The sequence below is a fragment of the Mobula birostris genome, chromosome 28, assembly GCF_030028105.1.
Source record: "Mobula birostris isolate sMobBir1 chromosome 28, sMobBir1.hap1, whole genome shotgun sequence".
NCBI classification, from domain to species: Eukaryota; Metazoa; Chordata; class Chondrichthyes; order Myliobatiformes; family Myliobatidae; genus Mobula; species Mobula birostris.
The window spans coordinates 29,832,081-29,847,125 of NC_092397.1; the positions used below are offsets into that span (position 1 = coordinate 29,832,081).

Genomic DNA, 15,045 nt, shown 5'->3' on the forward strand with positions numbered 1-15,045 from the left:
GTCTCTGGGAGAGATTTAGTCACTAAGTGAGTCCGTAAGACCATAAGATACAGGAGCAGAATTCGGCCATTTTGCCTGTCGAGCCTTCTCTGGCATTTGATCATCACTGATCAATTTTTCCTCTGAGAGACAGTCTCCTGCCTTCCATTGTATCCCTTCATGTCCTGACCAATCTCTGCCTATACCCAGTGATTTGGCCTCCACAGCTGCCTGTAGCAAAAAAATTCACAGATTCACCACTCTGGCTGAAGAAATTCCTCCTCATTTCCATTCTAAAAGGATGATCCTCTATTTTGAAGCTGTGTGGTCCAGTTTTAGACACACTCATCACAGGAAAAATCCTCTCCACATCCACTCAATCAAGCCCTTTCACTATTTGATAGGTTTCAATTTGGTAACCCTTCTTTCTTCGAAGTTCCAGTGAATAGAGGCCCAGAGCCGCGAAACTCTCTTCATTAGGCAAGCCATTTAATCCTGAGTAAAATTCTCCATTTGTGATGTCATGTCAGCACAAAAAAATCTGGATTTCAGAGATGTTTGCATTTTGGAATTATGGACCAATCTGCACAACCTTAATCACTAACTTGTACTGCAGTGAACACTGTTAATTTAACCCATGCAATCCCAGGCATACAGATGCAAAATAAAGACAATTCTAAATTGAAAGTAGGAAAGTTGAACCTTACTTGGAGGTAAAGCCTGATTACTAGGCCTCAGAACATTCTACTCCCCAAATGGTCAAAATAAAGCCAAGTAACAAGGTCTAAAATACCCACAACATGCAGAATTACATGCCTCTCGTTACCTTGATCCATGGGATAAACACAAGCGGACTGATTAACCCTGGCTGGGTTGCCTGGGCGAGGATGGCTCATGATTAAAGACCCGAAACACCCAATGACCCCAGGTTGCATTACTGACGATGTGTCTCTTTGCAACACCGGTTCATTAAGCCAAGTGGTGTCAGGCCACGTTAATGAAGGGAATGGGCCAGATTGAAGTGGCTACACTACACTACCCTATCCACCATAGCCCCACCTATCTCACCATACTAAACTCCACAGCATTATCTCTCCCAGCCCCGCATATGCATCCACCAGCCCTACCCTCAAACCTAATCCTGAGGTCCAAGGGGGCACACACCCCACAAACCCGATGACCAGTGTAAGGAGAAGGAAGATGCAATAAAGGCAAGTGTTGGACTTGGTTGATGAAGGCACGGGCCAGATCAAAGTGGCAGCGTTGTGTGACACTGAATCTAGAGTGACAAGATGAAGAAGCACAAGAGGGATGATTCTCCCACTGCCCGCATAATCTGTTTGTTATTTTGATTTTGTTCTGATAGTCTTCTGTCTGTTTGAATATTTTGGTATAATTCATATTTAATTTCAGTGTTTCTTGTCAGTGTTGTGTCTCTGATGCAATGTGTCTGTGATGCTGCTACAAATATTTTGTTCCTTTCACCTGTGCATAAATAAACTCGATTTAAACTTTACACTGAAATGTCCAAATCTCTCCTTCACTCTCCTGCAGCCCTCTGTCATGAACTAAATGTCCTATTGTTTAATTTTACAATATTTCATAGAAACATAGAAACATAGAAAATAGGTGCAGGAGTAGGCCATTCGGCCCTTCGAGCCTGCACCGCCATTTATTATGATCATGGCTGATCATTCAACTCAGAACACCGCCCCAGCCTTCCCTCCATACCCCCTGACCCCCGTAGCCACAAGGGCCATATCTGACTCCCTCTTAAATATAGCCAATGAACTGGCCTCAACTGTTTCCTGTGGCAGAGAATTCCACAGATTCACCACTCTCTGTGTGAAGAAGTTTTTCCTAATCTTGGTCCTAAAAGGCTTCCCCTCTATCCTCAAACTGTGACCCCTCGTTCTGGACAACCCCAACATCGGGAACAATCTTCCTGCAGCTGGCCTGTCCAATCTCTTTAGGATCTTATACGTTTCAATCAGATCCCCCCTCAATCTTCTAAATTCCAACGAGTACAAGCCCAGTTCATCCATTCTTTCTTCATATGAAAGTCCTGCCATCCCAAGAATCAATCTGGTGAACCTTCTCTATACTCCCTCTATGGCAAGGATGTCTTTCCTCAGATTAGGGGACCAAAACTGCACACAATACTCCAGGTGCGGTCTCACCAAGGCCTTGTACAACTGCAGTAGTACCTCCCTGCTCCTGTACTCAAATCCTCTCGCTACAAATGCCAGCATACCATTCGCCTTTTTCACCGCCTGCTGTACCTGCATGCCCACTTTCAATGACTGGTGTATAATGACACCCAGGTCACGTTGCACCTCCCCTTTTCCTAATCGGCCACCATTCAGATAATCTGTTTTCCTATTTTTGCCACCAAAGTGGATAACTTCACATTTACCCACATCAAATTTCATCTGATTTTATTTTCATTCAGCTTTTGAAATTTGCCTTTCCCTTTTCAATTTCAGCCCGCAGCCCGGCCTGTCTCTGCCCTTCAGTACTTCCTCCCGCATTAAACGACAGCGGTAAACCCCGCCCATTGGCGCCGCTTCCCATCCCCCAGCGTTCCGATTGGTGATTCATTTCTCCAAACAGCCAATAGAAATGCGCAGCATTTCCATCCTCATTAACATACAGCTTTGGGCGCTGCCTATTTAATCCGCGCTCTGGACAGCTTCTGCTTATTATTGTTTTTGAACCCGATGAGGAAATGCCTGATCCAGCGAAACCCGCTCCCAAGAAGGGCGCCAAGAAAGCTTTGTCCAAACCAGCGAGCAAGACTGGCAAGAAGCGCAAGAGGTCGAGGAAGGAGACTTACGCCATCTACATCTACAAAGTGATGAAGCAGGTTCACCCCGACACCGGCATCTCCTCCAAGGCCATGAGCATCATGAATTCATTCGTCAACGATATTTTCGAGCGCATCGCGGGCGAGGCTTCCCGCCTGGCCCATTACAACAAGCGGTCAACCATCAGCTCCCGGGAGATCCAGACCGCCGTGCGCCTGCTGCTGCCCGGGGAGCTGGCCAAGCACGCCGTGTCCGAAGGGACAAAGGCGGTGACCAAGTACACCAGCTCCAAGTGAAGACAAGTTCACTGACAAAACAAACCGGAAAATCAAAGGCTCTTTTAAGAGCCACTCACAGTTTCATTAAAAGAGTTACACAATGTTGAGACATGGAATTGAGGTAAATTTGGAATTTTTTGTTGAAATGCTGATTCAGAATCTTATCCCCGTTAATCAGAACTTGCTGTCCGCTGCTCAGTATAATCCGAATTTCTCTGTTAATTCCTGCCAACTGCCCAGACACGGAATCGTTACACACCCCGTCGCTTCCTCTCGGTCATCAGATTTCTCTGACATGGACGCTAATGTTTCTGGTTTAATTACCGTGGGTTCATTAAGCTTTGTCCCATTTTGGATACTTCTCTTAACCCCATTCCGACGCAAGAGCTGAATACTGTCACGGGTCGTTCAGATTATTTGTTAAAGCTCCACTTTCTGACGGGCGACCCGTTGCTAAACTGACTTGAGTTTACACAATGACCGACGGCGAACAGCAGCTGAGAATCGGTTTTATTCCAATCGTTTATCAATTGAAAGATATCGGTGAACTAATGTCCCAGACACCATCGCAATATTAACTACACTTTGTTTAAGTGCGTCGGACTCCAGTAACGGGGTAAAGAGCCGACAAACAAACTTTTGGCGGTGTTTTGCAAATTTCAGTTTATTTCGGCGGTTAGACGGTATTTTCCGCGCTTCTACAGTTGCTGTCTCTTGACTGGTGAATAAGGCAGCTCTGTGATTGGAATATTTGCTCTTTCCAATCAGATCAGGCACTGTTTCACCAATCATAAACGCCCCACTACATTCCGCACCCCCCCGCCCCGCCTGCATCAGAAGGGCGATTTCCAGAAGCCTGATTTCTAATGGTCAAGACTTCAAGTTTATTTCTGATTTATCAAATCTATGTGATGTTATATGTATTCAGGAAACCTGATTGTTATCGCATTTAAGTTCTTCCTTCCAGTGTTATATTGTAATTAAGCGTGATAGATTAGTTGGTAGAGGAGGTGGTGTTGCAAGTATTTTTTAAAGAGAGGGAGAGGGCATAGAGTTGTGGATGTAAATGAAATGTATGAGGCATTTGAAGACACATTTGATTCCACAGGTAGGGGCAATAAAGTGGTATATTATTATAATGTCGACTGTACCTCTTCCTAGAGATGCTGCCTGGCCTGCTGCGTTCACCAGCAACTTTTATGCGTGTTGCTTGAAATTCCAGCATCTGCAGATTTCCTCGTGTTTGTGTGTTATTATAACCATTGTGGAAAGCTTCCGATTGATTTGTTGGAGAATATATGTAGCTCTAGCTCACTAAGGGTTGTATGGTGTGGGGATTTTAACACATAGTTAGTTCACTGTGGGGTTGTTCTCAGATTGGTGATATTTTGTTTATAGAAGAGTTTCAGATATTTCATATCCTGTTAGTCTTTATGGTGGGAGAGGTGCGAGATTTGATGTTCATAATAGTTCTGAAAATGCTGTAAATTTAACTTTAGTTTTGAACATTGGAGTGAGTAGTGGGATGTCATGGGAGATGAGGCATTGGGGAGTGATCGTTTTCCTATGTTTATAAGCTTGGGTTTGGATTTCTATAGGGGGCATGAGGCCACTTTTAGGAGGTGGAGCTCTGGTAAAGCAAATTGGGAGAAGTTTGAATGTTTTATGTGCTGAGCGTCTGTCTGGGCTGAATGGTGAGGATGATGTGGATTTCTGCAAAGAAACGTTGTGACATTATTCATCCAATAGCGGGGAAGAGATTCAATTTAAAAAGTGCAGTAGTGGGAGAAAAGCTGTACCGTGGTGGACGGAGGAGTGTGCAGAGGCAGTTACTGAGAGAAACGTGGCATTTCCGAAAGTTAAGTATCACTCTCCGCGTGATCATATTAAGTGTAACAGGTCACAGGCCGTGGTGAGGAAAGTAATGAAGCTTGTGAAAAAGATTTACTGGAGGTCATATTGTGAAAGTATTGGAAGGACTATTAAACTTGAAGATGTTTGGGGAATGACTAAGAAAATGGGGGTGTGGGATTCATAAGGTTCCGAATATTGATTAAAGAAGGTAATACAATTGTTCCTGAAGGAGAGACGGTTGAGTCCTGGCTCGGTCATTTGCTGCAATTCATAATCAAAATAGGTGGAGAGACTAAACAATGTAGGGATAAGGTTTTACAAGAATACCTTAAGGTGTTGGAAACCAGCTGTAGCAATGATAGTATTAGTGATGTAGAGTTTATTTGTGTGAATTTAAGAAAGCTATTTATAGTACAGGTCAGACGGCTCTAGGAAAGGATGATACATGTTATTGCATGTTTAAACATATGGTCAACAACTCTCTTGAGATAATATGACATTTTTAAAATCATAATTGGAGTTCAGGCCATCTTCCCTCCTCATGGAAAATGGCAACTGTACTGTCTATTCTAAAACCTGGGAAACCCCTGATGGAAACCCCTCCTAGTTATAGACCAATATCACTGACGTCCCATTTGTGTAAACTTACGGAATGGATGGTGATAGTGTGGTTGAATTATATTTTGGAAAAGGGAGGTGATGTGCTGTTGTTAACAGACTGGATTAATTTGAGGGGCAAGTGCTGGTTCCACGCCACATGTTTCAAAAGCAGTCAATGATTTTATGCAGAAAACTCCGCAGCTACTTGAACACAGCAAGCTTCCACAAACAGTGTACTCAATGGAGACGTCAATCCATGGCCTCCTATACTGTCGCAATGAGGCCACACTCAGGTAGGAGGAACAGCATCTTGTATTCTGTCTGGGCAGCCTCCAATCTGATGGCATTAACATCCACTTCTTGATCTTCCAGTCATGCCTCCCCTCGCTCATCATTCCCAATCCCCCTTTCCCTCTCGTTGCCTGCCCATCGCCTCCCTTTGGTGTTCCTCTCCCCTTTTCTTTCATCCATGGCCTTCTGTTCTCTCCTTTCAGATTCCCCCTTCTCCAGCCCTGTATCTCTTTCACCAAACAACTTCCCAGCTCTTTACTTCATCCCTCCCTCTCCCAGTTCCACCTGTCACTTTGTGTTTCTCTCTCCCCTCCCCCACCTTTAAAATTTACTCCTCATTGTTTTTTCTCCAGTCCTGCTGAAGAATCTCGGCCCAAAACGTCAGCTGTACTTTTATCCACAGATGGTGTCTGGCCTGCAGAGTTTCTCCAGCATTTTGTGTGTGTTCCTTGGATTTCCAGCATCTGCAGATTTTCTCCTGTTTATTACTCAATGTCAACAAGCATTTTGTATGACAACTGTCACAGTCCCACTCATTTAGAAATGCGGATATGAAACTCGAGGTTCAGCAGATGCTGGGAATAAACTGTAAAGTGACACACACAAAGTACTGCGGGAACTCAGCAGGTCAGGCAGCAGCTAAACAGAGGAATAAACAGTCTAGATAGGATGAAGTGTCTTGGCCCATAATATCAACTATTTATTTGTCTGCACAGATGCTGCTGGGGGGCACTGAGTCCCTCCAGTATTTTGCAAACATAAACCTCTTTTTTCAGTCAATCAGTTTCCAAATGTTGCTGAACTTCCATTTGCAGCCTCATCCTCCTGGTCTGATTCCCTCCTTCTACTCTATGTAAACTCGAGCCTCCATCACATCTGGAGCTCCAAAGCCCTCATTTGTGCTGACCCCTCTTCTTTCTGCTCCACCATTCTGCTGTCGTACTTTAGAGGAGAGTGTTGTATTGCAACAGCCCGGCAATGTGAGGCACAGCCCTTCGAAATCAGTGAAAATGACACAAAACAATGAACAGAGCGGGACAGGAAGATTTTAACAACACAAGACTTCAGCCTTGGTCCAGAGCTGTGAGGGATGAGGAATATTTGGGAGAAAACCACAGTAAATTAATCCTCTGCAGTTTACAGAAAGTCATGGAGTGAATTCAAGGTAAACCTCTTCATCCCCAGACCGGTGACCAGTTACATCCTGAACATTATAGGGTGAGTTAGTGGTGAACGGCAGGGATGAGTTTGAAAGCTCTGGTGTGCAATAGGAACACAAGCAGGTACCAGCTGGACTGGGTGGCCTCTCGACTGTTCATTATCAGTGTGACAGGGAGGAAGCACCTGAGACACAGGATTTGAAATGGAATTGATCTATTTGTCTATGACAGATCCACAATATTAAACATCAGTGTATTTTAAGATGGTGGGATGAACCCCCTCAATGCTCAGTGACCAGGGTTCAGTCCTGGGTCTGATGACCAGCCACAATATCTGTGGAATCTGACATTAACAGTCCCATATACAGCTTATTATAACTTCCTCCCTGATGTGAAGTTGCTGGTGTTTCAGCAGGAAGGATGACTTGAGTAAATTTCTTTGCCGACTCAGGACAGAAGTGTGTCCTCTATGAATTGTAAACTCACTGGAGCCTCACACGGTGGGTGAACTGAATGAATCTCCTCCCACAGTCGGAACAGGTGTGAAGCTATACTGAGACACAGAGACAACAGAGCCAAGTCTAGCTGCTCACCAGTGTGAACTGGCTGGTGTTTTAATAGCTCATGTGACTGAATGAATCCCGTCTGCCATGGAGCAGGTGAATGGCCTCTCCCCGTGTGAACTTGCTGGTGTATCTGCAGGTGCAGTGGCCTGGTGAATCCCTTCCAAAATGAGAGGCGGTGAACGCCAACTCACTGGTATCAACTCTATGGCCATTTATCAGGTCAGTCCATGGACAAGTCCACGTATTGGGACTCTGGTGTGCTGTCTTCTCAACCATCTCCCCCTTCATATTCAGTGATTGGTAGCATTCAAATGCTGGGGAACTGACTGACACAGCAGAAGTGACACGCTGTTGCATTTGAGATTCTCAGACAGAAATTCTTTGCCTTTTCTGCCCTGTAAAATGTTTGCAAAGAAGATCAACAGGTGAAAGAGAATATATCTCAGCTGAGATTATTTTGGTTTTCATGTTGATGTCTGATGTCACACTGTTACAGTGAGGCTGAACACTGTGCGCAGGAACAACACTTCTAACTGGGCATAGTTCAGGCATAAGGACACAACATCAAATTCTCTGTTTTCCTCTCTGCCCATCAAGCTGTGACTTGGCTCAGTGTGTCTCTCTACATTACTTATAGCTTCACATTCTGGGTATCTCCCACAGACCTACTAAGCACACAATACAAACAGAGCTGCTTTGTGAGAGTTTCTGCTGATTGTGACCCTGCTGGCATTCAACGGCAGTAAACTCAAAGTAAGCAATGCCATTGATCAGGTTTTCTTGGTGCAGATTGACACTGCCGTATTCTTGCAGTGTGAAGGCTTTTACAAATAAAATGGCATGAGGCATTTTCTGTTTCAGGAAAACCATAACTCATTTATTGTCCTCCAAATACAGAAACATAAAGCACAGTTTTAAAAAAAAACTTCACATACTTACATCATAACAGCAGTCCAGCTTCTAAAAGAGAAACACAACAGAATGTCAGTGGTCATTAATTATGCACATTTCCAGCCATGACATTACCCTACAGCAACCCCACCCCCCACTGAATCCTCTTACTGCTCCCCCTCTGTGATCTTTAGAGCAGTTTACTTCCTTTTAGTGACACTTGCAAGATAATACAGAGAAACACATCAAGTTCTCTCGTGTATTAGTGCTCCTAAGGGTGCTGCCATTTACTGTGGAGTTTCTTCTGACATTTTACCTGTAAAACTCCTCACACTTGCCCAGATTAAAATCCATTCCCCCATTTCTCCATGCATGATTCCAATTGATCTATATCCACTTCTGTCCATTTGACAACCTTCCTCGCCACCCACAACTGCATCAATATTCATGTCATCAGCGATCTGATCCGCCCATGTGTATTTTGATCCGATCAGACAGAGGTCCCATCACTGATCACTGTGGACACACTGGTTACATATCTACAGTCATAATCATTCTCAATTCCATCAGTTCGAGTGTTGCTCCACACCATTCAAACCCTCCCACACCGAGACTCGAGGAAAGTTACACATTTATCACAAGACCAGGGTTGGGTTGAATGGTCTGGGCTTGTTACTCTGGAGGCTCTGCTCCAAAGTCCATTCAGATTAGTACAATGTAACCAGATACATCATCGCTGTGATACTGATGTACAGCATTGTGTCACAAACAGGAGAAAATCTACAGTTGCTGGAAATCCAAGCCACACACACAAAACACTGAACAAACTCAGCGGGTCAGGCAGCATCTACAGAAAAAAAAAAGTACAGCCACTGTTTTGGGCCAAAACCCTTCGGCAGGATTTAAGGAGAAAATGTGAGGAGTAGATTTAAAAGGTGGGGAAGGGGAGAGAGAAAATAAGGTGAGTGTGAAACGTGTAGGGGGCTGGGAAGTTGATTAGTGAAAGAGACAGGAGGCCATGGAAGAAAGAAAAGGGGAGAGGAGCACCAGAGGGAGATGGTGGGTGGGCAAGATGATGGGAAATGGTGAAGGGGGGGCAGCGGGAGGCATTACCGGAAATGGGAGAGTTCGATGTTCATGCCGTCAGGTTGGAAGCCACCCATAAGGTGTTGTTCCTCCAACAAATGTGTGGCCACATCACATTGTATGATATTGTTTAAAAAGCTAAAAAGAATTCAATTGTGAGGATGAATCTGAAAGAAGTTTCTACATTTACACTGCATGAGAGACTGGCAGACACAGTGCCAAGTACCAACTCCCACACTGTACCGGAAACTGACAGGTACAGAATGAACCCCACACTCTCACACTGTACCGGAGACTGACGGGTACAGAATGAACCCCAAACTCTCACACTGTACCAGAGACTGACAGGTACAGAATGAATCCCTCACTCTCACGCTGTACCAGAGACTGACAGGTACAGAATGAACCCCACACTCTCACACTGTACCAGAGACTGACAGGTACAGAATGAACCCCACACTCTCCCACTGTACCAGAGACTGACAGGTACAGAATGAATCCCTCACTCTCACACTGTACCAGAGACTGACAGGTACAGAATGAATCCCTCACTCTCACACTGTACTGGAAACTGACAGGTACAGGATGAACCCCTCACTTTCACACTGTACCAGAGACTGACGGGTACAGAATGAACCCTGTACGTAATGTACAGACATTACGTACTTTAACAAACCCGAACAACGCTCCTCCCCACCTCAAGACAGCACCACTTTGATCAATTTACACTGCAATGGACTGTCTTGAGACTCGTTCAAATTCTCAAAGTTGCTGATGAACGCAGCAGGCCAGGCAGCATCTCTGGGAAAGAGGTACAGTCGACGTTTTGGGCCGAGACCCTTCGTCAGGACTAACTGCTAATTCTCTTCTCTTTTTACAATTCTGTACAGCAGTTTAGTTCTTGTGGGCACTGTATCGTGGATACTACGTGTTTATGATGCTGCTGCAGTGAATTTATCTTTCACCTGGTCCATTTGACCTTCGGTCTCCTGCTGTCCTGTTTCATTACATAAACGTTTCATATTATCAACTGTGTGTTTTCCTCATTCCATCTGCTTTTCTAGCAGATACGACGGGCCGAATGGCCGAATACTGCCGCTGTAGTTGGTCCATTTTGTATTTTAGATTTCCTTCCAGCGGAATTAACCGGCAGCGGCAACTCACCAGATCGGCGACAGGTCCCTGTCCACGGTGTCACCCAAAACGAACACTGGGTAGTGCAGAACGAGTTCTGATTGGTTGAACGAATTCCATTAGCTATCCAATTAAATTACCTTACTGCATGAACGTTACTTCAAATAGCCATTGAGAATCCTAGGCATCCCATCCCTCATTAGCATACACCTCTGGGCGCTGCCTATTTAATTCGTGCTCCGAGCCCGTTTTGCTTATTTGTGGGTCTGAAGCGGTCAGCTGAAATGCCTGAGACAGCGAAACCTGCTCCGAAGAAGGGCGCCAAGAAAACTCTGCCCAAACCAGCGGGCAAGGCAGGGAAAAAGCGCAAGAGGCTGAGGAAGGAGAGTTACTCCATCTACATCTACAAAGTGATGAAGCAGGTTCACCCCGATACTGGCATCTCCTCCAAGGCCATGAGCATCATGAACTCGTTCGTTAACGATATCTTCGGGGGCGAGGCTTCCCGCCTGACCCATTACAACAAGCGGTCAACCATCACCTCACGGGAGATCCAGACCGCTGTGCGCCTGCTGCTGCCCGGGGAGCTGGCCAAGCACGCCGTGTCCGAAGGGACAAAGGCGGTGACCAAGTACACCAGCTCCAAGTAAAGCTTCCCAGTGCGATGATCGAAAACACAACGGCTCTTTTAAGAGCCACTCACGATTTCACTGAGAGAGTTGTACCAGCATTTAGGCAATACATGGCGCACGTTTTATGTGTGGTGACTTTTACAGGAGCTAAAGAGCGGTTGGAATATCCGCTTCATCTTCCCCCTATAATCCTGGTGTTTAACATTCCTCCCACTCCCGTTGCTGTTTTAGCTGTGGGTTCAGGAGTTTATTAGTTGGAGTTAGGTAACTTCTCTGAATCTTATTTCAATGCGAGGCCGGAACGACTACACGGTTCTTTCATAGAACAGTTTTTTTTTAAAATTGCAGACTAGCCGCTGGTCACAGTTTGAGAAGAACCGTTTGACCATTACCTCATAACGTTTACACAATGACCAGCACCGGGCAGAAGCTGAGTGTCAGTTTTACTCGGTTCCTTTACGAGTTGAAAGAAATTTGAGTTCCCAGACACTCCATTATCAACTACACTTGCATTTAATGTGCCCGGTTTCAGTAACAGGGGGAAATACGAAGACCCAGTCCTCAAACAGATCAGCAATGATTTAATTTCAGATTAAATTTGAACAAAGAGTTTTTTTTGGCGGGCTTTTTTCAATTTTCAGTGTACTTTGGGGAGGAGATGGTTACACTCCGCGCTTCTACCTTTACGGGCTCTTGATTGGTGATTAAGGCAGTTCGTCGATTGGGCCATTTCTTTTCACCAATGAAAACAAGCAGCATTAAACCAATCACGAGCATTAGTTTGCATTCTCAAAGAAAGTATAAAAATGCGAGTTGGGGCGGGGTGAACATTCCCTCACTGTCGTTGGAGCAGTTACTGTGACTTTGAAAATGTCTGGACGTGGAAAAAGCGGCGCAGGCAAAGTTCGGTCCAAGGCCAAATCTCGCTCATCTCGGGCTGGACTGCAGTTCCCGGTCGGCCGGGTTCATCGACTCCTAAGAAAGGGCAACTATGCTGAGCGGGTGGGTGCCGGAGCCCCGGTCTATCTGGCTGCTGTGCTCGAGTATCTGACAGCCGAGATCCTCGAATTGGCCGGCAATGCAGCCCGGGACAATAAGAAGACCCGCATCATCCCCCGACACCTGCAGCTAGCCGTCCGCAACGACGAGGAACTGAACAAGCTGCTGGGAGGGGTGACTATCGCTCAGGGCGGTGTGTTACCCAATATCCAGGCTGTGTTGTTGCCCAAGAAAACCGGCGGTGCCAGTAAGTGAAGCGACGTAAACTGAACCTATTTACCCAAAGGCTCTTTTCAGAGCCACTCACAGTGTCTGTAGAAGAGCTGAATAGCTGGTGATTACCGTTCGGAATAACTCGGCTGTGTATTTGACACGGCCCCGATCGGAGGCATCGCTGGTAACGTTTTCTCTCCTTCTGTCGTGTTTCTTCCGCGAATTAAACCGGTATAAGTCTGCACAGTACGCGGTCTGCTTCGCCCTGACTCATTTCCCCTCTCTGCTGTCTGAATGGAGCTCTCTCCCCTTGCGGGGCGGGGAAATTAACTTTCAGAGTCAGCCCCCGAAGGGTGAATTTAATTTCCGATCATTGAACGATTCCGGTCTTCATGACCTGAAACCGCGTTGTCTGGGTTTCACATTGCGGGTTGACCCCGGACCGTTCCGCTGATCGCTTCATGAGCAATTCCCACCGCCTCACAGAACAATATTGATTTGCAGCTTTACATTTATCTGCAAAAGTACATTTACCGTATGGAACTGACAGTATTTACTGAAAATCTCGTCCGCCTGGGTCTCTGAAATATAAATGAACATTTGCAAAGAAAGGGTCAGTTTAGTCAGATCTCCCGAGACATGGCTCCCTCTGTGAGGCGGTGGGTCGCTCTGATACAGACTTTTGTTTGTGCCAGGAAGAAAAGGGAGGGGGTGGGTGGATCGACAAGGAGGTTCAGTGCTGTCCTGTCTCTAGTAGGAACTTCTAAATACTGATTGATAAAACTGGACACACAGAATAAATTCTGCACCACCAGCCCTTTTGCAGTGCGGCGGTCCCAGTATACATGATGCGGCAACCCCCAGGGATGTCTTCTCTAAGTACCACTGAGATGTTCTCTCTGGTCAAACACATCTCTGTCTTCTCTTCTCTCCCCTCCACTCCATCGTACCTGTAGCATTTGTACTGTGAAACTGAGCTGTCGGTCCTGCCCCTCCGACAATCATTTTTTCTGTTGGAGATATAATATCCCAGTCTCCTGCACGGATCCATGCCCGGGGCCATCTGCTGTTCAGAGAACAAAAGACAGCACAGGAGTGGCCCTTTGGCCCTTCTCTACATATTCTTGTGACTGTCTAAGATTTCCTTAAATACTCCTGTGCTCTCTGCCTCTGCCACCACCCCTGACAGTGCATTCCATGTCTCCATCAATCTGTTGTCTTCACTTTCTTCCTCTGAGCTTAAATACATGCCTTCTGTGAAAAATATTACTGGCTGTCTACACCAACTATGACCACAAAATTCCACAGGTTTCTATCAAATCTCTCCTGAGCCGACGCCACTCCAGAAGAAAAAAGTTTCAGCATGTCGAGCCTCTCCTCAGCGCACACCTCCTCCAGACATCCTGTTCCGAACCCTCCACATGCTTCCTATAATGAGGTGATCAGAACTGAACACGATACTCCCAATGTGGCCTAACCAGCATTTTATAAACCTGTAACATCATGTCCTGGTGCTTGAACTCAATGCCTTGCCTGATGAAGGTAAACATGCCATACACCGACTTCACCTCCCTGTCAACCTGTGCTCCCAGTTTTAGGGAACCGATGTCTCTGAACCTCGACATCCTTCTCTTTGTCAATACTGTTAATGTTCCTGCCATTAACTGTGTACACACCCTTGATGTTGGATCTCCCAAGGTGCAGCCCTAGGTATCCTTTTCACCACAACGAATGTACAAAATGCAATGGGATTATCTTCAATCCTACTTGCCGGAGATTTTTCATCAGTGTTTCCAGCTCTCCGAATGTTCTTGAGTTCCCCTGTTTTTTAAATATAGTCCTCAAACACCCTGTTTGATTCTAGCTTCCTAAGCCTTACTTATGCTTCTTCCTCCTCCTCGATTAAATTAACTTCCTGTCTCATCATCCAAGGTTCCTGAACCTTGCCATTCTTGACCCTCCCTCTTACTGGAAAAAACTGGCCCTGAAACACTGCACTGGTCTTTAAACAAACTCCAGGTCAGATGTGGATTTGCCTCAAAATCCATCATTACATATTGCTGTGCCTGGCATCTAACTCAGCTTCAATCTCTCCATTCAGTGACTGGTGTTCTGTTTCACATCCCCCTGTCAATCTCGTTTCAACCCTCATAAGGTGCAGCAATGAACCTCATGATCCTGACCGCCCTCCAGTGAAACTGCAAACCATCCCTCTTGTAAATGTCACCCCAGCACCAGAAGAGGTTCCAATGTTCTGTAATCCTGAAACCCTGTCCCTGTATCAGCTCCTTAGCCACACATTCATCAGCTCTCACTTTCTGTTTGTATCCCTACCATCACAGGGCACTAGGAGTAAACTGGAGATTACAACATTTCAGGTTCTGCTCCATAACTTCTTCCCTAACTCTCTGTGGGACATCATCCCTTTTCTACCTGTCCATTGGTACCGATGTGAATCACCATCTCTGGCTGAATGAACACCATCCCCCTGTTCTGTATCTGCTCCGAGATGTCCCTGACTCTCAGAGTATTTACAACTTTTAAAACCAACAAAA

At 45.7% G+C, this 15,045-nt stretch overlaps 2 protein-coding genes and 1 long non-coding RNA gene across 3 annotated transcripts in view; all 3 read left to right on the top strand.

Annotated features, from left to right (window-relative positions):
- Positions 1–15,045, top strand: part of LOC140189110 (uncharacterized) — a 592,538-nt gene that overhangs the window by 315,859 nt on the left and 261,634 nt on the right. The gene's annotated exons all lie outside the window — the stretch shown is intronic.
- LOC140188924 (histone H2B-like) lies at positions 2,708–3,082 on the top strand. Its single transcript, XM_072245576.1, has one exon. It carries the CDS (start codon positions 2,708–2,710, stop codon positions 3,080–3,082), a length of 375 nt encoding a protein of 124 aa, XP_072101677.1.
- On the top strand, positions 12,125–12,532 carry LOC140188977 (histone H2AX-like). The gene has a single exon (XM_072245638.1). The coding sequence runs from the start codon at positions 12,149–12,151 to the stop codon at positions 12,530–12,532; it is 384 nt and encodes a 127-aa protein (XP_072101739.1). The 5' UTR covers positions 12,125–12,148.